The following is a 24,664-nucleotide window of genomic DNA, read 5'->3' as shown; positions in this document are numbered from 1 at the left end:
GTGTGTGTCGACTCTCGAGACGCTACGCGGAGCTCCCCGCCAGCCTCTCCTTCCTCTCCGCGTGGATCAATGAGCGGTGGAGGAGGAAGGACAGGCTGCCGCTAGAAAACCGGGCCCGTGTCATGCCATGGGGGCTGTCTAGACTCCTCTTCTCTTGGCAAACGGTGTACGCTGCGGCTGCGGCCCACTTCATTGAATGAGAGAGATAGAACGAGGCACGTGAGAAAACTCCGGCTACTTCGCCAAGCCCACGGGGCCGCTGTGCCGTTCCCTGCTACGACGCCTACGAAGTTTGGAAAAACGTCCATCTTCCCCACCAATGCACCGACCGCTCGTGAAATGGCATTGGGTTCTTTCGAGGATTCGTTCGTGTAATATATATGTGAGATGCTGTCGGGTCGGCTTGCCAACTTGCATTGGACGCTCCTCCGGGAGTCGAGGAGCTTGCGCTCCTTCCACTACACGGCGAAAAGCGACTTCCGGTGCACGAAGGAAAGTACTTGCGCTCTCGTACACCCTGGTCCTCAGGCGGTGCGCGAGGAGTGCAAGGAGCGCCTTGTGACGTATTTCCGGATCGCAGGCGAAGTTCCGCTGCTGAAAGAGAAGAAACAAACAAAATGGCGGGAGAAGCTGCGGCGTGGGTGTGCGCGGTTTGCTCGCCTTTGTTGCTAAAAAGTGCTGAATGCGGTCTTGGGTAGTATCGCGGTACTGGAACTTGTTACTGCTTTTCTTTTTTTAGAGCGCAGCTCTTAGGGGCCCGTTTCCAACCTGAGCGGCGTCGGCGCAACCGGGGGGGGGGGGTCACGTGACCCCCCCCCCCCGAGGTCACGTGACCCCCCCCCCCCTTCCCGAGATCACGTGACCCCCCCCCCCCCGAGATCACGTGACCCCCCCCCTCCCCCGAGGCCACGTGACCCCCCGGGGTCACGTGACTACCCGCAGGTGACGTGACCCCCCTCAGTGCCCTTCCCTACTCCTCCTCAAGAGCTGCGCTCCAATTCGGCGTTACAGGGATTTGTAAACGGCTTTCATTTTAGAGCGCAGCTCTTAGGGGCCCGTTCCCGGCTTGAGCGGCGTCGCCGTCGGCGTCGCCGTCGCCGTCGGCGTCGGCGTCGGCGTTGGCGTCGGCGTCGGCGTAACCAAGGTCATCCCAAGGTCACGTGGCCCCAAGGTCACGTAACCCCCAAGGTCACATGACACCCAAAGTCACGTGACCCCCCTGAAGTCACGTGACCCCTCGAGGTCACGTGACCCCCCCCCCCCCGAAGTCACATGACACCCCCAGGTCACGTGACCACCCCCAGGGTCACGTGACCCCCGCCGAGGTCAGGTGACCTCCCCGATGACGTCACCGACATCCGCATCGTCATCGTCATCATCACTGTTGACGTCATCAGTGACGTCACTGATGACGTCATCAGTGACGATGACGATGCGGATGCTGGTGACGTCATCAGTGATGATGACGATGACGATGCGGATGCCGGTGACGTCATCAATGATGATGACGATGAAGATGCCGGTGAGGTCATCAGTGACGTCACTGATGACGTCATCAGTGATGATGACGATGCGGATGCCGGTGACGTCATCAATGACGATGGCGTCATCGGGAGGTCACGTGACCTCGGCGGGGGTCACGTGACCTGGGGGTGTCACGTGACTTCGGGGGGCATCCGCATCGTCATCGTCATCATCACAGCTGACGTCATCAGTGACGTCACTGATGACGTCACCGACATCCGCATCGTCATCATCGCTGATGACGTCATCGGAGTCCGCATCGTCATCGTCACTGATGACGTCATCAGTGACGTCACTGATGACATCATCGGCATGGTCACGTGACTCCCCAAGGTCACGCGACCCCCCCCCCAGGTCACTTCACCCCCCAGTACCCTTCCCTCCTCCTCCTCAAGAGCTGCGCTCTAATTCGGTGTTACAGGGAGTTGTAACCGGCTTTCACTTTTTTTTATAACTTCTAACTGTAACTTGATACATTTCTTTTTATGTAACTGAAACAATAACGTAAATACTTTTTTTAGTAACGTAAAAGTATCTGCAAAACAAATACTTTTCGAAAAAAAATTACCCTATTTTGTGAACACTACAGCGGGTTCGACCATGTTTGGAGTTTGGGCTCCGCATCAGACGCGACAAAATAGAACAAGAACTTGAGACTTTATTCCTCGGAGCAATATGGACGAGCAGAGTGCAGACGTTTCAGAGCGCAGCTCTCAGGCGCCCGTTTCCATGTTTCGTGGCGTCGGCATCGGCGTAATCGCGCTAAATTTAGCGGGAGAATTGACGTGACGTGACCTCAACACCAATTCTATTTCCCGGTAAATTTGGGAAGAAGTAACTATTTTACCCGTTACTTAAAAGTAACGTTAGTACGTTACCCATTAAATTATTGAAAAAGTAACCGGTACGTTACTACGTTACAGAAAAAATTAACGCCTTACCGGTAATGTCGTAGTTGCAACGCATTACCGCCAAAACTGGTATCAAGGCACACAGCCAGGAAAAGTCGCAAGTGTGTGAACCAGACTTTGTGTGTCTGGTTTCAAACTTTTTGAGAATTAAGTTTGCTTTAAACAAGGTAAAACGATTAAGTCGATCAATTAAGGGGGAAAATATAATATATTGCTCAGTTTTTTTATATATATAATAATACTGATAATAATAATGATAGATTTATTTCCCATCAAAGGTTGGAGGCGGAAAAAAAAAAGCTCTGAGTTTGACCGAGCTCCTTTCTCGCCAGGAAGTATACACGTGGACCTGAGACAAATCTAAGAAAAACGTGCGTGCACACATATATGGACAGAGAGAAAACAAATTCAACGTAATTCTGTACCTAGGATTACGCATAAACCAGATTCGCGCGAGACGTCTGCCGGCAAGCTCCGACAGCAGCGCCACCGTAGTAGCCTGACGTCAGGAGTGTGTGCATATTTTAACGCGAAAGGGAGTGTAGGGTGTCGAGGTTACGACACCCTACACTCCCTTCTTATGTATATCGCGAGCATAAAAGGAGGAAGAAAGAAGACTACGCTTTCTTCCTCTCTTGTCTTCGACGACGAACGTGCAACAACCCCAGTGATTTTCATTATTTTCGAGGAACTCCCCAAAGTGGAGAAGATATACAGAAGAATAAACGGACCTCCAGGTAACTCGCGCGCCCTCTAGGCAACCGGTGCGCTACTGAAGAAATCGGTCGGGGCATCGATCCCGGGACCTCTAAAAAGACATAGCGGACCGCTCGGCAAGTCTCGGAGAGGTCTCGGACCAAGCGGATTTCTTTATCCGAGCACCTGGTGGTCGCCGGTTGTGCTTCATCTCAGGTGGAAGCCAAATGATTCTCGCGTAATGCTAGCGATGCGTGCGAGTCGTCGAGCAAGACGAACTGATAGAGCTGGACCACAAAACCATGAATTATCTCTGTACTTATCAGGTGTTTCTCCTCCGCAGATTGACATCCTGCACATGGACGATGTTCTCAGCGACGATTACTCGCTCATGGACGTGGCCTACATCTACGCCTGGAAGAGGGTGAGCCTTTCGCATCCCGACGAACGCGTGGCCGCTGAGTGTAAAATAACTCCTGTTTGCAACTCCTCCGAAGGATCACCTCTCGCTTTCGCTAATTTTCTGACGTCGCCACCACTTCGCAGTGCTTTCGATACTCATTACTGCGGCGCATCCTTGGGCTTGTGACGCTGAGAAGCGCAAGCTTTTTTCTTTCCAATGCCAGGCCAACGGCCAGGCGTCGCGTAATAGTCCTAATTGATGATGAACGTCGCATACACTCTAAGCCCGGTCCCACTTAGTAAGAGGGACATTTCTTCGATTTTTTCCCACTTAACTTTAAGGGGGGCGACAGACCTCTTAAGATTACATGGAGATGCTCCCTCTTAATTAAGTGAGACACCACCCCTCTTAAAGTAAGCGAGGCGGCGTCTCCCTTAAATTTGAGGTCAGAGTCCCTTAATTAAGAGGGACAGTTTTTATATATTTTCTTCCTTAAATTCGGAGGGACGGTGGCCCGCTTAAAATGCAGGGGCATAGTCCCCCTTAAGTCGGGGTCACGCTGCTTATACTTCATACAAAATACATTCTGCAGACATGTTCCGAAACGAGTCGCCTCGACATCCGCGCTTCGTACGCCACGAGGTAACCAATCAAGAGGTTACTTTGTCACGTGGCATACAAAGCACGGATGTCGCGGTGACTCGCATTGGAACATGTCTGCAGAATGTATTTTTTATGATGTATAAGCAGCGTGACCCCGGCTTTAAGTTACCTCTGTTATTGTATCGTACAATTTCTGCTCCTTCGTGTTTTGAGTGTATGACATGCTGCACTGCACTTCTCGCACTTTTGCTGATATGGTTTAACCAAAGTTATTTTGTGCTGCGTAGCAGAATTGAAATTTGATCTGTATATCTTGTTTGATAAACGGAATCAATGTGTTAAAGAAAACAGTAACAATCTTTAAGAGTAAACACTGTTTTATTTGCCATGACACGAGAAAATATTTTGATATGTCTTCATCAAAATAATAATTCTATAGCGATGTTCTGGTAGCTTTTACGAATAAAAGAAGACTTAGAACGACGCCAGAAATCGGCGTTTCTTGGAAGCTATCACACAAAAAATTTCGTGCTGCAGAGTGACTCATTTTGCCTATCATAAACAACAACAATACAATCGTGCTGAAAAGAAAAAAAAGTTTTTTAGCGGATAACACAAAAAGAAAAGTGCATTCTAAAAAAAAGCCCGTGCGTCTACTTTCCCGCACAACACTTGGAAAGACAATCACCATAACTCTCGGAAGCAGCTCAGCAAATGCAGATGCCGAAACATATGATTATACCAAAAAAATGAGTTGCGACATTAAGCACAACAAGCGTGATGTTTTGCATTGGTTAATGTCACAACTCGGACTGGCTTTTTTGGTCTAATCTTATGTTTCGGCATCGTGATTCGCTGAGCTGCTTCCGTGAGTTACGGTGATTGACTTTCCAAGTGCTGGCTCGGGAAAGTATATTCCTGTGCTTTTTTTAGAGCGTAGTTACCTACTTCGTAGCATTAAAAACTAATTATTCGGCGTCTCTTGCCATCAGCAGAAGCTCAGAATTTCTGTTGTTTTTGAACGGCCATAAGCGATTTTATGAGCTTCTCCGACATAAACTGAATCGAAACACTTTATTTTCAACGAGCAGACCCTAGAGGAGTCCAAGGGTTTGTCCACATGCCACGGGGTAGGAAAGTCCCGTTATGTAATACACCCATAAGCACATGACTAGTGCCCCCTCCATAGTCGTGCTAGCGGTGAGTTTCACTGACCAGTTCCCAGAAACGATCCCTTTCTCCGAACCGAAGGAAGTCTTGGGTCTTGGAACTTTTTCGTCAGGGGTAAAATCGTCCTGCAAGCAACAATTCTTACAAAAAAAAAAAAAAAAATTGCGTCAGCGTCAAACTTAGATTTCTATTTTTGCATTCGCTTTTTCACATACCATAGGTGATGAAAGAACTTCTGGCCAATCGAGACCGGAGGATGATCTTAATGTTCAAGAATGTTGTTGGGTTGTCTCCGCAGAAGGCCCCTTTTACCTCCTCCAGGTTTCCCAGCATGGTGACGATCGTGTTATGGAACCGAAGTTGTGCATCCACCTTTAGCTGAATGAAAGACCATATTGTTTTCCTTTAGATACAGAGGGCGGGAATTAGAATAAAGGTAATGAAGCGCTTTCACCTGTTATCAAGCAGGCGATAGGAAACAAATGCGAAAATAAAGTGCAAACAGTTCAAAGATTCGGAACCCAATCTGTATGCGATGAAATAGCGAGTGACATTAGCTTATGACGCAACTTCTGCTACTATTAATTTTTGGTACGAGAATAGACTGCAGTTTTAATTAATTTACGAGAATCAATTGTTTCTGTATTACCAAGACAAAACGAAAACGCATTTAGTAGTAGATGAACTTTAGAAGCCCCATGTGCTTTGGAAAGCATGGATTGCATTTGCGGCTCGAAGCTGCAAAAGTGATCTAGCGCATGTTTTAGAAAGCAACATAATCAAATAGAAAATTACATTTCTGTAAATATTTCGCCGCAAGCCATTCATTTTTTTTTTTTTTTTTTTTTTTCAGAAGCAGTGCATATGCCAACAGAACGTAAATAGAGCCTACCTTCATACCGGAATACAAAAAGCAAATAATTACCGAGTTCGTTGTGAACCGTGTGCGGGTGGCCGCAGTAGGCTCACCACTCAGGGTGGTGCGTTCCACCGTGCAGAGGGTCCCGGTAGAGCTCTTTACACGAGCAATCCGAGCGGAACCCCCGCCTGATTCCCTTCATGTCAACGTTCGTTGCCATTGCCTCACTCTGAAAACAAGATTGTTAATAACGGTCAGTCATTTAACGCCCACAGTCAACGCACTAGCCCCAAAGCGCATAAGAAAGAAAAGAAAAAAAAAAAGCAAACTTCTGTTTATATATTTTTCGCGGATGGACGACACCGAAAAAAAAAATATTCAGCCAGCTACAGAAAACAAAGAGCATAATAAACATCATAAATAAAATCTCCAAAAACAAAAACATGGTCGGCGCCAAAAAAAAAACAAAAAACCGGTAGCTGTGCCGGCACGACCGTCAAAATATAACGAACAAAACAATACGCCAAAGAAATACAAAAAAAAAAATGTACTCCCTGGCCGCCACCCTTCCCCCAGACGACGCGACGCCGACGCAACGCGAACACGCGAAGAAAAAAAAACCTTTATTTCTTCTTTTTGTTTGTGCTCGTCCAATCCCCCTGCCCTTTTCACAAACATACACATACATTATGGGTTTTTACTCGCCGCCCACTTGAGAAAAAAATGTTCATAATCACTGCAACGCTAACGATGTCTACAACATAACGTTGCAGTGTAAATTGCTGTAATGAATTGTGAAGGCAAACAAACGCAAAATCGCCAACATTGTTTCTGTCAATCAACGCTCTCGAGCGGTCAACCTCAAGCATTTAGAGTGCACACCGAGAAAGAAATCGGCGAGCCAAGCTTACAAACACTGACTGCCCCAGCTAGGGTGCCTTTATGTTGGCTTTGCCTTAGGGAGGGTGATGCCATCCTTTGTAGTACTCGATGCCGACAGTGTACGCTCACGGATAAAATACCAGGAAATTGCCGGTAATAAAATGCCGGCGTAGCACTGCCAAAGTTAGCAGCTCGAGCTGGGAGAAGAACGATCGCGCGTTCGAAATTAAAAAGTAGACAAAAGCGTCGGACAGAAAATGGTCTGATATCACCAGCTTAAGACAGACGCGTACACATTGGGACACCCTAACCCACTAAAAGTGTTTTGTGCGAAAGACAGCCCTGCGGCTCACGGCAGGGCAAACGATTAGCGACGCTTTGTCCTAGCTGAACGAGCAGATCCAGGAAGCGACCGCGTCCGCGGACTACAGCTGAACACTCTCACTCTACGTGCAAAGCTCGTGCATCTCACAGCCAGCGTGAAAATATTGATGGCTCGTTATTCCCACCCGCAATGCACCCAAAACAAAAGCGCCAATATGACAGGATTACTCACCCGAAAGAAGTCAAACGAGCAGCATGACGCTTGCGACTCTCCGGCAACGACCGTTTCCAGCTCTCCGTGAATTGGCGCGAAGCCTTAGCACCGTCCGAACTCTTTGCCGTGGATTAGTGCGCCTGCCCCCCTCCTCCTGACCGAACTACATTGGTCCAGTTAAGAGGGACCGGTCCCCTCTTAATATGAAGGGACACGCGTGAATCTTTTTGTCTGTCTTTCCTGTTCAGAGGGACTAACGAAACGGTTTCCTTGGTCTCTCTTAATATGTTGGTGTCCCTCTAGATGTTGCTATTTTATTTTTCAATTTCCCTCTTAAAAAGGGCTGTCCCCCTGAAAGCATTGTTGTCCCCTCTAAAATCAGAGGGACAGCGTTTTTTATGAGGGACCGGTTTTAGAGTGTAGGCTACAGATGCGATAGGATCTGTATTCCCTGTTTCCCATGCAAGAACAAATGGCTGGTCTTCACCCCGTGGAACCTGCAAATATTCGCAATTATAAAAATAACGGAGAAGGTGCAGGCGAGCTGATAACCTGTTGTGTGTGTGCTGTCCACTTTTTTTTTTTCCTATAGTCCCGGGTGGTCCAGATGTGAAATGTTCGCACTTTAATTTGGGGTGGCGGTCCGCGCTCCGGTGGCTAACGTTCACCCGCCGCAATGCATAACCGCGGGGGACTGGATCCGAAAATTTGCAGGATTCTCCTCTCCGCCTCGCATTCCGAGTGTACCCCCGCCCTGCAAAGCGGCCGACCCCGAAGGAGAAGACTGAGGACGCGGCGTACGTCGACGCGAGGGGCTGCAGCGGGGACCCGGGCGGGCAGCGACAGCGTCCCCGGGAACAGCTGACGCCGGCCTGTCGACCGGTGCCGGAGTGTTTGGCGGCGGCCAGCGTGGAGGAAGGCGTTGCCCAGGGCGTCGCGAGTCCGGAGACGGGAGCGGGACCTCCCGCGGTGGTGGCGCGGGACGTCCGGCAGGAGGGGGAGGAGGAGGAGGAAGCTGCAGTTCGGACCGTCGTTCCCGCTGCCGAGACGCTCCGACCGACGACGCCGGACGGGTGGGTGCCCGAAACCGAAGCCTGGGACCTCCCAGATTGGATATTGGCCCTGTAAACTGAAACTCGGGAGGGGAGGGGAAGGGGGGGGGGGGGGGGGCGGCAAGGTTTACGTGACGGATGGGCCGATTGACCGTTGGCCCACGGACTCCTGAACAGGCTCCGTGCATTGGCAGGAAGAGAGGGCGTGGTCACGTGGATCAGTGTGGAGTTCGTGGACGGTTGATTGACGATGCAACCCGCATGTAGCCTGCACCCAACCATATGCCGTTTGGTGTTTACATTCTCACTTCTCCGAACCGTTTCTTTTTTCCTTGTCGCCATCCTTCATAGGCCCCTGTGTTCGAGCTCTCTCATCTGAACAGTCCATGCTTAAACTTTACGGAATGCAAAGTCTCTGGACAATCGCGTTGGACTATAGACGAGTTGTTGAGCGTGGTAGTCCCCTCGTGGAATTTGTCACGTGGCGGTGAGTTCAGCCTTTTGTGTGCCGACTGACGAAACATGTATTTGTATGCCCGTTTCAATCCAGGGGTCCTCCTCCTCTTTATATTGCTGGTTTAACTGTTCCGTCATTTATGAATGATCAAAAGGGCGATTTTGTTTAAATCGTGCAGGAAAATGGAATCATGGCTTGAAATCTTTTTAAGAAAATATATACGCAGGACAAATTCTTCACAAAAACAAAACTGAAAACCTTTTTTTTTTTCGTTATATTTTTTTACTTTTAAAGGGCCAAAGGCGGATATGGGGATGTGAATGATCGTCACAGGTCGCACACTTCGGATCTTCACCAAGCTCAAATACCCCCTGCACACACACACACACACACACACACACACACAAAAGTTTTTGCATAGCTTTTAACACTGCATTAATAGGGCCAAATGTTAAGAAACAAAATATGTCGCTGCTTTTAGTTATGTTTGTAAAAAGTGCAGAAACAGGCTTCTTTGACTGTAATTGACCTTCTTTGGATAACTTTTCTTACATTCAATGTTGTGGCATCAATAATATAGGAACAAAAAGCTTAAACAAATACCTATTTCACAAGTACATAATCGTTATTGTGAAGTCAATTTACCGCAGCGGAAAAAAGACTATATATTAGAGGAAATAAAAAAATTTCAACAAGAAAAAAATTTAAAGGACAGTATGGTCAAAAGCAAACTAAAAATTGCACGTAATATATTGTTTGGAAGTATAAATCCGTACTTTCAAAAAAATCCTGAGCCATTCCACTTTTTGAAGGTGGATGACCAGCCAAGCTGTTTGGCACTCGACAGAGACCCGCCCCGAGGAGCCGGAGGAGACTAGACACGCGCGACGGGACCGCCACCCGGCGGAAAGTAGACACGCGCTACGGGACCGCCATTTCGGGAGAGCCGAAGGAAAGGAAACTAGGCGCGAAAGCCGGGGGGGGGGGGGTGCTTGGAACGACGACAAAGCGTATACATGGCCGACGCGGGTCGCACATGCAGTAGCGAATCCTTGAGCAACCTTTATTATCTACCTGAGAGTCTGCTGATGTTGAAAATAGTGCCTAGTGATAACTTATTGAATAGACCTATTGCTGACTTACCCAAGCATCAAAGAGAATGCAGTTGATGGTGTTCCACGCGCCGCACGTACCGGCGTCTGCAGCAGTAACTGTTCGAAAGCAAAAGCCTAAAACAAATATCTTGCACGCGCGTTTGTCAACGCTTTATTTTGGTTGTTTACTTTGAATCTTTTATACGGGGAAGGCGTGCGCGTCCGGGCGGTGCGAGCGTAGAGTTCTTGGTCACGCACACGTAAAATCCACGGAACCCTAGCCATAAACAGCTTCGCTATAAAAGGCGATATATTTGAAGTTCACTTTTTAAGATGCGAATCTCGGTCTCATCTATTTGTTTCCGCCGGATTCTAATTTTATTTGTTGATCCAGCGCCTGTCCGGGGACTCCTTGTCGCATGGCGGGGACCGAGGGGTCGGCTGCCACAGGGATTGCCCAGGCCGCTGCCCCCGTACGGTCGTGCTCCCCGCCGCACTACCAGCGGCAGAAAGAGGCCGAGCCTCCCGCCGTGAGTCCCCCCGCCCTGTCCAAGATCACCATCAGCACCCTGGACAGGGGTAGCAACAAGATCACCATCCAGACGAAGGAGGTGCCCCCGGCGGTGGCGCTGGCCATGTCCCCGCCCCGCTCCCCGCAATCCAGGAAGTCCAGGCGCAAGGAGCAGCGGGACGCCGAGCGGCTACTGCAGCACGTCAGGCACCAGGGACGGCCCCCGGACAGCCAGGACGCCCAGAGGCCCCCGCGTCCCCGGAGCCGCTCTCCGGAGCGACCGGACGGAGCGACGCCGGCCAAGAACGCGAGGCTAAACGGCGCCGACGTCGCCGAGGTCGATGTCGCGGACGGCCGCCGCGTGTCCCGCTCCGCTTCGCCCGGCAGGCTGGTTCCCGAGCGCGCGTCTCTCCCGGAGCCGGCCCAGCAAAGCCAGAGTCTTGCCGAGAATGGCTCGAGGCCCGACAGTCCCGGGACGCCCGTGTCTCCACCCCGGGCCCACCCGCAGACCCCGAGGACTCCTCCCGCCGCCCCTCCACTTGCCCCGAGCGCGACGAAAAGCCAAGAGGACACGCGACCCCTTGACCTCTCGGTGTCGCATCGGGGCCTGCCAGCGCCGGCGCCCGTGCGCAGGCCTGTCGGGAGGCCGCCCTTCGTGTTGCCCACGGCGTGCCCACCGGGGATCGCCAAGGGACCCGCCTCGCCCTCCCCGCACCGCAGGGCGGCGGCGGCGTCCCCCGCGGTGTCGCTGTACCAGAAGCCGGCCGTGGCGGTCAACCAGGCCGCCACGTCTCCGCCCCTGTCGCAGAAGCACCACCACCACCACAACCACCACCGGAGCAGCAGCAGGGGCTTCCTCAAGGGCGCCAACCTGACGTGCATCAACCCGGACCCGGACGCCTTTCACCCGCGCATCGTCATCAAGAACCTGCCTCCGCGCGCTTCCGGTGCCAGCTTCCACAGGATGTGATATGTGAGGGCGCGTCGCTTTGCCGCCCTTTCCCTCGAAGAGACGGCGTGACTCGTGGTAGTGTGCGCCTTGTTTCTAGTCTCCTTGCGTGTCTCCTGCTTCTGCCGCGAGCGCACGTGCAGCTGGCGGGATTCGTGCGTGCGAGTGAATGGAAGCCGTCTTGGCGCCACTGAGAAAACATCTGGATACGCACTCCCTGCCGCTGGGATACATCCTGGTGGGTCGGGCAGATGTGCTCTTGTGTTTGCCGGCGGTCGTGTACGCTGTGCTCGCTCCCCGTGGCTCGTGGGGCCCGGCCGCCATGCGAGCCCGTGAGGAGGACTGCTTCATGCGCGGCCTCCGGCGTATGTGGGTGGCACAAATCTTGGTGCGCGCGAGTCGTGTCAAGCTGCGTGAGTGTCTTCAACTCGAGGAATATGTGCACACACCTGGATTACCTCGGAATACGGTCCTCGTGAACCTCAAGTCTGCTTCTTGGGAAGATTTCTTTCTCCTCTTCTCGCAAACTGCTCTTCGCCAAAGGGCAGACGCGGGAGCGCTCTTTGCGTAAGTGCGGCTCTGGGAACGTAGTCCTACCCTCCAATAGTACAGTAATGCGCCTTTACGTTTAGTGACTGCACTGCATCAAGATTGTGCAATACTGCGAATATGCGCACATGTTAGACCGAGAACTTCCGAAAGCAAGCAACGCACGTATTGTGAATTGTTTACATAGACCTCACTGCGTATAATTATTTCTTTTAATCCTGTGTCTAGAAAATTCCGGAAGATAAGGGTGCCCTGAGGAGATCTCCGAGATCGCCTAAATCTGGCTATAACTCATTCTGCGGACTCGAATCAACCCTAGACATCCATAAACCATTACGATGCGCGGTCCATTTCCCCATTAAAAAAAAAACAATCAAAGACAGAACACACCGCGAGGTCATCTCCGGCGATGGAGGAGCATGTTCCGAAACCAGGACCGCTGTCAGCCAATAGCAAGCAAAGGATTCTCGCGCCTCCACCCGGTGTAACCGGGGAGTGATATCTCGAATGTGCGCGCGGCTCGTCGCCCATACACCCCATACTACGATAGAACCCAGCGGGCGAGCGCTCGGGAGCTGACGACCAGACACTTCGCTACCCCCCCCCCCCCTCCCCAAAAAAAAAAAAAAAAAGCAACAGCGAAAAACAGTTCGATGTTTTTGACACGATTATTACAGCATTATGTTCCCTCTACAAAAACATTCACATTTTGTAAATATTGCGTTCACAATCTCAATGAAATGTCGCGTGTTCATTGGTCGCATATCCCGGCTGCCGGAGCAGTGATCCTCCCATTGCCGGAGAGGACCTCGGTGTGTTCGATCTTTAATTGCCTTTTGTAGCATGAGCTACACTGGCCGAAATTGAGCAGTTTCGTGTGGCTCCTGGAGAGCCGTGCTGCGCATGCGCGAGGAGCAGTGACGTCACACGGCGCACACCTGACGCGCCGGAGCCGCCGCCGTCGCGCGCATTCCAGAGGAGTGACGTCATAGCCGCGGCAGACGCACTGGCGCCTCCGCGTGCCCAGCTTGCGTCTGTGCCCAGACGTTGAGCAAAAAAAAAAAATATATATATATGTATACATGTCACATAATGCGTATAGGGTGTGTGTGTCTGAAACAGCAGTAAGCATGATAATCAAGCTAATCCTAGACTACCAGGAAAGCTAAGAATGACCAGCTGAACCTAAGCTCACGCTAGGTATATCCTGCCATAGTCGAGCTAAGCCCCTGCAATTTTTTAATAGGGAATTTGGCCGCGCATCGTTATGATTTATAGATTTACTTAGAGCCTGCAGAGCGAGGTATTGATATATATTTAGGCGATTCCAGAAACGTCCTCAGGGCACCTTTAATGAATGCATGTAGTCAGCTGCGCGTCGCGAAGACGGTCTTTAACGCTGATTGCTTTATTTGCCCCGAGAATAAAGACCCATTAATTCCAGAATATCATACGCGCACATGTATTGGTGTGCACTCGTACGATGAAAAAGTGACTCAGGCTGGACAGGGACAATTTCCTGTCCAGCCATCGGTGTTGTTCCTCGTCTACACCTGTTCGTCCTTGACAATCCAGGTAAGAACAAGCGACGAGGGGTGCACCTGGCGCTGATCCCACTTCTCCCCCTCAAATGCTTGAAAAAGGGTGCTGCGCAGTGTTGTAGGAACTGTGTATTGATATAGCAGACGCGGTACCATTTCACTGTCATGTTGTATGTGCGGTGGCATTACAGAGAACAGGAAATGAAGAAGAAGATTCCAAAGAAGGGGCGGGGCGCATAGTTGAGGGTGTCGTACATTCGCCATAAACCGATCTCATCAGCCAGTTACGTTACACCGCAGATGCCGGAATGCGAGGCACATAGCCAGGGGAGCGGCTTGCCCCCCCCCCCCCCCCCCCCCCCCGAAACCTTCCCTTTTGCTGGGGCCACCTTTCCCCACTCCCCCTCATACAGCATTTTGTCATGGGCGCCTAGTAAGATCGATCTATTCCTTCTCCTCATGTCGCATTGCATGCTGTTTCGATAGCAGGTGCAGCTCGTCGAGAAAAACATAAGTAAATGCTATCGCAATTTCACTCGCATCTGACGAATAAAGCGGGCGATTTATTTTTTGTTACGTTCGTGCGTTACGCTTTTCGCGTGAAGTCCCACTCTCGAACGGATCGTGTGGTAAAACATGCAATTGGATTTTCATTCAGTAAGTGGACAGTGAATTGAAACTAAAATGCCCCGACCATGCAGGAGGCACACTGGGACTTCCTTACGAAAAAAAAAACATGCAGCAAATCCAGGACCTTGATGTCCCATTGGAACGCGCCGTTCTGTCGCAAGCAGAAGACGGCCGTGAACCTTTCGCGCTCGGTTTGCTTTTCTTGAGATAAGAAGACCCTTGACAGTACAGTAAACCGAGCAGCGTTGACGCGCGACATACGAAGGGTTGAGAGCAAGCAAGTCTCCGAGGCGGCACCCATGTACGCGTGAAACACTGGCAGCTGTTTACCCAAGCGTCACGCCTTCTCTCCTCTCCTCTCTCTACCGCGCCGGGTAACATGTGGACTAGCAGAAGAAAGCCGCCGCCACAGCGTGTCTATTTGCCGGCGGGCGCGCATTTGTGACATTCTGAAGAAGAAAAAAAAAAAGGCCAATCAGGGGCTCCGGATTCGCCGCTTGGTTCTACTCCGTGAGGAGCCTACTGATGATAACCATACCTCTTTCTCAGGGCAACTACTAGTCCGCGAGGAAACAGTTATACGGGAGCCACTGCTGAGAAACTGCTCGGCTGTGACAGATGTGTACGCGTAGCACAGCTGAAAAGAGCCGATTTTCTTTTCTTTATCAATACAGAATTCAAATCGGTCTGGAGAACCGCGGTCGAAAGAGTTTGTTCCACGTCATCAGAAGCTTGATCAACTCAAAACGAAAGCATCTTTCATGCAACACAAGCTGGCGAAACGGTCGCCAATCAAAGGAACAGTTGCGTCTCGCTGCAGCGGACAGACGATTAAGAGTGCTGTCGCCAACTCCCAGTGCCACCTATACACAGATGACAAATCGAAAGGAAAACAGGTGTAACCGACTACACAACACGATGCGTGAAGTGGACCGATGTGTCTGGCAAATATTGCACGAAACCACAACCAGAATAGGGAGTTTGAGTAGGTCGTTTTCATAGCTACACTCCTCGCTTAGCCGGCACCTTTCCCGATGCATCTCATCGGTATGCTTATTATCGGAGCGGAGAAACAATCTGCTGTGTATCTAACATATTGCTGCGTCGCGGCTAAGTAAGAGAAAGCGCAGGCTTCGACGAGGGTTGTGAATCAGATTTGGCGGATAGGATGCGGATGCCCGGTCCTGCGAATGCGGATATCTGCGGGACCGAATAAACTTTTTTTTTTCCCGAGGTGATCTATAAATTTGTGCGACCGCAGGATGTAGAGTGGTAAAGTGAGTGATACTATCAAATGCATCGTCAAATTGTTAATTTTTGTTTTTGGTGAGGTGGGGGGGGGGGGGGGTGGAAATCAATAAGAAATTTGTCTTTTACGCCAAAAAGAAATCATTTTCACCAAAGATCGCTTTAGATCGTTTTGTATCTCGCCTAAAATGCTGTCCCTAGAAAATGAAAATAATGCAGACACACTAGTCGTCCCGGGAGAGCGTGTTCTTGCTGGGAAGGGAAAGATGGAAAATGTTCATCGGGCAAAGTAAAGCCCACAACGTGTAAGCCACAAGAAAGTAGAAACTTTCATCCTCGCCAAATAAAACAAAACGTCTGCGCGCGTTTTTTTTTTCTTTTTGCAAGTTGTTTTTAGGCAGTGTTGGAGGTAACGCGTTACTAGTAACGACGTTACTGGTAACGTGTTACATTTTTTGCTAACGCAGTAACGTACTCGTTAGTATTCTGAATGACTAACGAGGAAAGTGTTTCCGTCACTTTTTTTAGGGTATCCGCTATCAAATTACGTTACTCGTTACTTTTGACCCAAAACTGGTGGAATACATTAGGTATTTGGGAAAAGGTCACGACGCCTGATCTAGCGCTTGGAATAGCAATCTTGTTTATAAAACTGGGGACGTTAGGGGAACTAAATAATTATGTCGCTAAGCTCAATGGAGGATCTAGCTTCTCTGCTCAAGAGGCAACTACTTGCGCTCGAGCACGCAATGGCAATGCCGTATCTTGCTGCTAAGACTTCTGAACCTTCAATTTCCTAAAACGGTGGGTTTTCCACTTGGCAGTTCATCTATTCACCCATCCATCTCAAACTCCTCCGCAAGCTTATCCCTCTACGGAACCAACATCCCTCACAGTAAACTTAAAAAAAAAACAAAAAAACTTATGACCAAAAAAAGACATTCCTTAAAAAGCGACACTACCTCGCTTCTCGAAGTCGAAAAAAAACATTCGGCTACCAGCTAATTCCGTTCGTCCTCCTTTTCTTTTCTTTTTCACAGTGTCATCACTTACAAGGCTTGAACGAACGACTGCGTTACAGCCCCCTCCCCTCCCTCCTCTTCCCCCTCCGCTTTGTGCAGCAGAAGTGGACAGCGGGGTGGGGAGGGGGGGAGAGGAGGGAGGAGAGAGAGAGACATTCGTTTAAAACAGTATGGGCAGGAGATCGCTCTGACCCGTTTGTTTTCCCCACGCTCGGTGTTTACTCAACACAAGGCCTGTACACATGCCAACAGGCCTTATGAGCATGGCCATGTCATCTTCTACAATAGAGCGCGGGGCACAGTTTAATGTAAAAAATACTAACAATCGACGAAGCGACGTTAAGTGCCGGATCTATCTTCTGAGAATGCGAGCTTGACCCACTTCGGCTTTTGTGCTAAGCTGGGATCGTGCATGCTGCCTTGTTCATGCAGGCCGTCGTGGAAACCAAAGAGCCCCTCCTCCCCCTCGCCGGAGAACACGAACTCCAGTCGAACGCTGACGCCGCGTTCAGTTATGTCGGCCGAGCGCTGCGTCATTGTATTTGTTGTCCCCATCCGTGTAGTTGATAAGTTAACCGCTTGGGGCGTAACGGTCTGTCCTCCTCCCCAATAGTAAGTTACAGGTCAAGAAGGTAGCGGCAAATGCCCGTCAAAGGGAATCATATATCCCTCCGCCACCTCCGCATCCAATAGCGTCCCACCGTTTCCGTGACGTCGCGGCCAACACGCGAGGAGGGTCTTGCCTTTTTCAACATATTTGCTTTTCTTTTGACCTTCACTTAGCATTCTGGAGGCCACGACAGGTAGATTAGAGTTCTTTTCCCTCTATGGAAACAAATACGACTTTCGGGGGCTCGGTTCTCCCTCTGATGAATACAAAGGTCGCTTTCTCAAAAAGTGGGATCGGAGACAAACTGGAATCCATTGAAGCGGAGCAAGGAGCGTTTCTAGTGAACTCTTCTTTCGGCTGCGGAGGGATTTGAAACCGGCGCATCACGCTTGTGGGAGGAGCTTCTCCTACCTTCTTGACTTGGAACCGACTATAGTAGCGAAGCGATTTGCTCGTTTCTCTAGTTACAAAAAGAAAAATCTTTGTAGAATTGTTTACTCTCGCTCTCCCCCTCGCTGCCTCAAAGTTCCTGACCCACTTTCGTACATATAAGGATCTTTCGCTTAATTAGTCTTTACTTGCCTAAGGTCAAAATAAAAAAAAAAGTTTCTAACCGGAAAAGAGAACTTACAAACTCAAAACCTTTTTTTTTTGTTTTTTGTTTTGTTTTTCTCATAGAAAAATTAAGAGCTGCTGCTGGTAAGATGCAGCAAGTGATTATAACCAGTGTGCTGGTAACCGGTGTCCTGTTCCACATAGTGAAGTAAATCAGTCTCAGGTAATAGTATGAACCGGACTGTTACTAAAACCGGCGTAAAGATGAGGGATGTTGGTTGGCTGGTTGTGTTCCAGCAGTCCCCGTTCGCATGCTGCCAAACATGTACTAAAACACAAAAGTAACATTCGTTATTTTTTTTAAAGTAACGGTCACGGTATATCGTTACGTTTGTAAAAAAGTAACGTAGCTCAATAACGCGTTAATTTTTACCAAACTAACGAGTAACGCTATTTCGTTACTTGTTTTCGGTAACGGGCACAACACTCTTTTTAAGTAAGGTTTGGAGAACGCATTTTCCAGTTTGTGCTTAAAACGGACGCCAATATAATGTGTTGCAATATTAAATATTGAGATATTTTCGCAGTGATGTACTCTCGTCTTGCAGGTACGCACGAGTACTTCGCTGCGGCGAGCGACAGCCTTTCCTCGCGTTGTTATTGTGGACCTAAATAAGGTTACACAATGCTATTATTATTTCCTATGATAGTTTTTATTGCTAGAAAATACGCGTCTCTTTAATATAAATGCTACAAAGAAAAACAAATTCCCCTATTTAATTTAAGCGCTATTTTGGGGGGCAGAGCGTCAAACGCCCGTAATCAGGAAGGCTCCTTTTCTTCCACGAGCTCCTTTCCTCTCGTACGTGGGCGCACTTACGAATCTCAAATCAGCCTTACCTCAGAAGGTCTCGTTTAATCAAAGTTTTCCTTATTCGCTTCCTCAACTAATGAAGGGAGGGACGTTGCTACCTTGGATGCTTTCTTTCCTCTGTGAATATGGCGACGCTTCTTCTGGAGATTGACGATATATTTCACCGGCGCCGTTATATACATATAATCAGGAATGGGCAGTATTTTAAATACAAGTATTTGAAATAGCTATTTCAAATACAAGTATTTGAAATAGGTATTTCAAATACTTTGTGTATTTCGAATTTGTATTTAATTACAAATTGGGTAATGTATTTGACGTGTGTATTTAAATACTAAAACGTGGGTATTTCAAATACAATTGTAATTAAATACAATTTTGTGGGCGAAAATACATCCCTCAAATTTATTGTCACGACTCATTTTGCTCATCCTAAGTGTCCAAAGCTGCTCTTTCTTCATCTCAGCGCCAACGGGAACAACAAACCAAGAAAATTACACTGTACTGAGAAGGGCGAATATTCGAAATTTCAAATAGTAGTTCTGAATAATACACTATTCGATATTCGCTTCGAGAAGAACTTCACTATTCGCGTTTTTCGAAGTGTTGATTGCGGCGGGTTATCCCCGCTGAGTCCGCTTCTTACCGAGCGCCAGTGCACTCCGGAGAAGCAATACCCGCGGAAGAGAGCTTCGCGGACGTTGTTTCTCCGCATTACATCAGTGCTCGGTAAGAAGCGCACTCAACGGAGTAACCCGCCGCGATGAACACATGAAAAAGTATGAATACTGCAATTAGCGGCGAGATGTTTTGGTGGCGCCCTCCTATGGTTCCCCCTTGTGACGTCATTAGTTTGCGAACAAGTTCGATGGTGTTTGTAAATAGCATGGTGGAAGCCTGAAATCATTGCGCTCTCAGAGCAACACTGCCAACACCGTCGAAATTAAAGTTCTTTCATTCCTCTTATTTCCGTCGATGGTATACCCTTTCCGACGTCATAGTCAGCTTTTGGGCCAATCGTGGAAGGCCGACCACAGCGACGCTTTCGGTCGCGCACGGGGCTAATAGGCCGATCTCACCAGCCAGTTTGACTACGCCACCGCTGCCGCAACGCATCGAGGGAACTTCAGTCATTTTACAAGTGCGACAACCCCGCTGGAGCTCTGCGCGTGTTTAGCACGAGACGGCACGAGCTCTCGCATTCGCGGCCGTCTGCCTCCTGTGAACTAAAGTTAAGGCGGCGTCACGCATGCGCCGAACGCTTAGTGAGATCGGTCTATTGCGTGCTTGAAAAAAACACACAAAAAAACATACATTCAAAGCGGGATGGTGCACGCGTTCCGGCTGTATAGGGAGTATTCACTAGACGCCATTTTTGTGGGTGCTGTTTAGAGCGCATTCTCCGAACGAGCTCACATCAATAGGCTCCTAAGACCGGCACTCTTGATGGTGCGGAATGCACGTTGCAAAAGAACTGTGGAAGCTCGCCATCAGCTCGCGCTCAGCATTCGCGCACACAGCTATGGCCGCCAGTGAATACTCCCTATATGAAAATAAATGGAAACTTTGTGAATGTGTACACTGTAAAACCTTTCATCTTTGCGTCCCCTATTTCCTGCGAATCGGTCACAAGGGACATAATCGCGGCCACTAAATTTCACGAATTGCAGAGACCTGTATTGAAATTATTAAGGACCAAACATTTTCGCATGCCTTCAAATTTCGCAAATTTTTCAATTCGCGATATTCGCGAAAATTAAGGGCTCGCGAACATTAAGCGATGTACAGTATCTACATCATAGTAAAAGTTTCAAAATTAAACTGACTGTTTTGCAAGATTAATGTTAGGCAGAGATGCCCTTATAACCTGCGTTCATTATGCGTGATTCATTCTGTTTTAACTTCCAATTAAAGAAAAAAATATTTGAGATCTGTAAATTCAGTCAATTGGGTATAGTTGGCCATTTCTATCGGATTCATTTTATGTCAAACCCGTTGTTTACTTACCATCCCAAGACATCAGGCCTTATGAGGTCATGATTATAATGCAATTAAATGCAAAGGTGCAAGCGAGCTGGATAAGAATGACGAAAATAATCCCTGGAGAAGGGGAACAAGAGGGACAAAGGACAAACACAAATCTCCAAACACAGCTAGGTGACTGGTGAGCGACCGGGTTCGATACCTCTCCGGGTATCGAACCCGGGAGAGGTCCCGGGTTCGATACCCGGACCAGGCGGAATTTTTCGGTCGCTCACCAGTCACCTAGCTGTGTTTGGAGATTTGTGTTTGTCCTTTGTCCCTCTTGTTCCCCTTCTCCAGGGATTATTTTCATCATTACTGTCCAGCTCGCTTGCACCTTTGCATTTAATTGCATTATAATGATAACCTTAAATTGCAAGCTTCACCCTTGTTGGTGTTAGACTGGTGGCGGCTGATAAAACTCGTTTGCTCTACCGACGTCTAACCCCTGGTTAGCTCAGTTGGTAGAGCGCTCCACCTGTAATGGAGAGGTCCCGGGTTCGATACCCGGACCAGGCGGATTTTTTCGGTCGCTCACCAGTCACCTAGCTGTGTTTGGAGATTTGTGTTTGTCCTTTGTCCCTCTTGTTCCCCTTCTCCAGGGATTATTTTCGTCATCCTTATGAGGTCACAGTTCATAAATATAGGTAGATTAAATTTGGCTTATAAATGAACAAATGGAACAACCTTCACAAGTTTAGCTGGGATTTTGTCTAAGCATTATGCTATGGTAGTGAGAGGCGTGGAAAGACTATTCGATATTCAATTCGAAAATATTCGGCCAAAACCACTTTTCGCTTCTGATTCGCTTCGAACTCAAAATCCGCTATTCGCACAAGACTACTCTTTAATGTTGCACTTGCCTCTATTACATTAAATAAATGTTATTGCCAAATTTACAATTCTTGTTTTTATGCATGTAATTGTAAGATATAGTCTCCATCCTTTATTCGGCCATGGGGCTTTTTTCTTTTTCTCCTCCGGCTTTATTTTAAAGGCACTGTCCAGAGTAGGAAGAAAACTACGTTCTGCACCGAATGCAGTGTCTCTCAATCAAGCGCAAGCGTTTAGTGACTTTGTGATTACGGTGCTAGTCCAGGGCAAGAATAGTGACGAAATCGACGTTCACAGGCAAGCTGGCTAAATAAGTGCCTGTGACAACTTGCGATGCTTTCCAGCCTGATTTCCATCCATATTTTTGCCTGGAACATTCTAAATGCGCGGGTTGTCCAGATTTTTGTAACTGGTGCGAGTTGCAACAATAAAAAATTCTCTAGCTAGTGCTCCGCGTCTTGGTGGTCTCGGTTCTTTGTTGGTCTATACCAAAATCAATGTAATCGGCAGAAAAAAAAAAAAAAAAGCTGCTTGAAGCTCGGTACTTTTTTCACCTCTTACGTCCAAGCTGATTACATTGTTTTCTGATTATTTTTCTATTGCGTTACTAGAGCCTCGCACACTAACTCCCGAGTGTGCAATGCAAAATTAAAATGAGATAGCCAAAAACCGGTTGCAGGTGCCCTGAAGTCGCTGACACAAATTTTGAGGAATGTATTTGGAAAAGTATTTGGAGGAGACCAAATACATTTGGTTGTATTTGTATCTTGTACTTAAATGCTTTTTTTGAAATGTAATTAGATTTGTAATTAAATACATTTTTGACGAAGCATTTTGTATTTGTATTTCGATACAATTTGCATGTATTTTGCCCATCCCTGCATATAATGTAGGGCAGCTCAGCTCTTCGATGGGGAGGTGTACCGACTCCCAGCGATCGTTGTGGCTCCACTGAGGGATCGGCTAAACCCAATGGAGATATAAAACGAGCGAGAATTCTTGGCGCGCTTTGCGCAGAAGACAATGCTTGAGCTGCTCATCCTCCTGCCGCTTCAACCGAACAGGGATAATTGAGTTAAAATCGCTTTTGATTGCATCTGGTCCAACTACAAGTGGAATTACGGTTTTACGGGGCAGCCACGTTCCGCAATCACCGGTGATTTAGCGAATATTTCGCTGCCGACGGTGTGTCGCGTTGTCAGAGAAATCAGCAATCTAATCGCGCTGGAACTCTTTCCAATACTGGGGAAGTTCCCGGATAACGCCGGGTACCGACGCGTAAAGGCTCGTTCACACTCTTGCGACCGAGTAAGACCGAGAAAGACCAGACCGGTTTTTAAGCCTCTTGCGACTTTTTAGGACCAGTTCCGCTGCAGCGCATCCGGTCCTAAGACGTCGCAAAAGGCTTAAAAACCGGTCTGGTCTCTCTCGGTCGTACTCGGTCGCATATAGGCGCGTTCACACTCTTGCGACCTCTTAAAACTGGGTTCCTTAAAACCTCTTACAACGTGAGGACACACTGGCGCCGTCTACTGGGTATCAGTGTAAGTTCGGCATATTTACTATTTCTCTCGCTCATTATCCTTTCTTTCTTGGCGCGAAAAACTTTTGTCAACGTCCTAAACGAGCCTTTCTTATAGGTATTACGCACATTTGACCTCGGAAATCCCGCGAAACCTTCGCTCTTGTGAAATGCAGTTCGAGGGTCACCGCATAGATGGCACCAGCGTGGCTGTGTGTTCTCTCAGCCTAAGAAATTTTAAGAGGTTTTAACATGTCTCGGTCCCTCTCGGTGGTACTCGGTTGCAAGAGTGTGAATGGGCCTTTAATGTGAACGGCGCTTAATACACCAATTCAACAAGATGGGCAAGTTTCCGGGAATGAGCGGCTGCATAGACTGCCGACATATCCCCATCGAAAGCCCCGGCGGCGATGATACAGAAGTCTCCCGCAGCCGGAAAGGCTACTTCTCTGTCAATGTTAAGGTGAAAGTGGTTCAAGAGTCTTAGGTATGCCACCGTATGTGCCTTCACATTTGTTCATAATTTAATTCAGTGTGTTCCTGGGAACCAGGATATCTTCTATTTCATGTAGTGTGTCATGACTCTAAAAGTAGCTAATAAAATAAAAGTATTGAAGCCAGAATGTTTAATGCACTGCTCCTCGAGTTTCAGTTTGGCGATGGGTTAGATTACTACCCAAGGCTTCAGCCGCGCGACTCGATTCTCCCCTCTTCTCTCTTCAGTTTGATTGGTGATCAGCAGGAATTCCCGAGGATCCGACCACTGGTCCTTGGCGGGAATGAGAAGAAGGAAGGTTAGTCGGAAGCTTGAGTAGAAAGTTAATCTCTAAACCAACCTCTTGCTTGGCATCTAAGCCCCTAGGGAAACAATAGGACGATTTGCAAGCGTAAACCTACCCCCCGTTGTTTTTATTTGTATAGCCGCTGAGCAAAAAAAAAAAAAAAACTTTAATTTTTTGGGGGGTAGAAATGTAAAAAGCCACAAACTTTCCTTATTATTTCCTTCATTTCTTCACTTCATAAGCGCTTATGACCCTTACATACTTGCTTCTTCAGGTCATCACAGGACCTGAGCTTCAATTCTACGATGTTGTGGCAATACAAGGCTGAGGCCACCTTAAATAGGTCATTCAGTGCGTTAATAATAATAATAATAATAATCTTTATTTTGGTGCGCCCACAAAACACTTGAAGGTCTTCACTTTGGTACACAAAGAACGAGTACGCGCCAAATTAACACAAAATAAATCGAACACATCACCCATAGGTAGCGATCCATTGCGGTTGCTTGCGGTTAACATAAAGTCACTGAATATTTCAATACCTACATTGTCAAAGCGATTGAACAGTGATTGCATGCATGACAAGGATGAAGACCTGCATATGGTCTTGACACAAAAAGTAGAGCGATTCCTGGTCAAGCGGAGGCGACATGGATATTAATTAACCTTGGATAAAAGCGAATCATTATCTACTATAATCCCATTTACTATCTTGTGTAAAAGATCAAGTCACGTCCTGCTCTTCTGTCAGACAATGACCTCAACAAAAACGTATCTAGAGGAAAATTGTAATAAAAATAAAAGCGGCGCTGAAGACTAGAGATGT

General features: G+C 48.3%; 1 protein-coding gene across 1 annotated transcript in view; it reads left to right on the top strand.

Annotated features, from left to right (window-relative positions):
• Positions 1-12,158, top strand: part of LOC121837511 (polycomb group protein Psc-like) — a 94,559-nt gene extending 82,401 nt beyond the window's left edge. Inside the window, exons 9-11 of the mRNA XM_042293111.1 lie at positions 3,475-3,555; positions 8,301-8,659; positions 10,584-12,158. Coding sequence (XP_042149045.1) covers positions 3,475-3,555; positions 8,301-8,659; positions 10,584-11,670 — 1,527 coding nt within the window. The 3' untranslated portion in view covers positions 11,671-12,158. The remainder of the gene's footprint in view (positions 1-3,474; positions 3,556-8,300; positions 8,660-10,583) is intronic.
• Positions 12,159-24,664: the final 12,506 nt, after the last annotated feature.

The sequence above is a fragment of the Ixodes scapularis genome, unplaced genomic scaffold, assembly GCF_016920785.2.
Source record: "Ixodes scapularis isolate PalLabHiFi unplaced genomic scaffold, ASM1692078v2 PGA_scaffold44__24_contigs__length_19508400, whole genome shotgun sequence".
Taxonomy (NCBI): Eukaryota; Metazoa; Arthropoda; class Arachnida; order Ixodida; family Ixodidae; genus Ixodes; species Ixodes scapularis.
The sequence above is the reverse complement of the archived record's forward strand: the minus strand, read 5'-3'. Positions and strand labels throughout refer to the sequence as shown.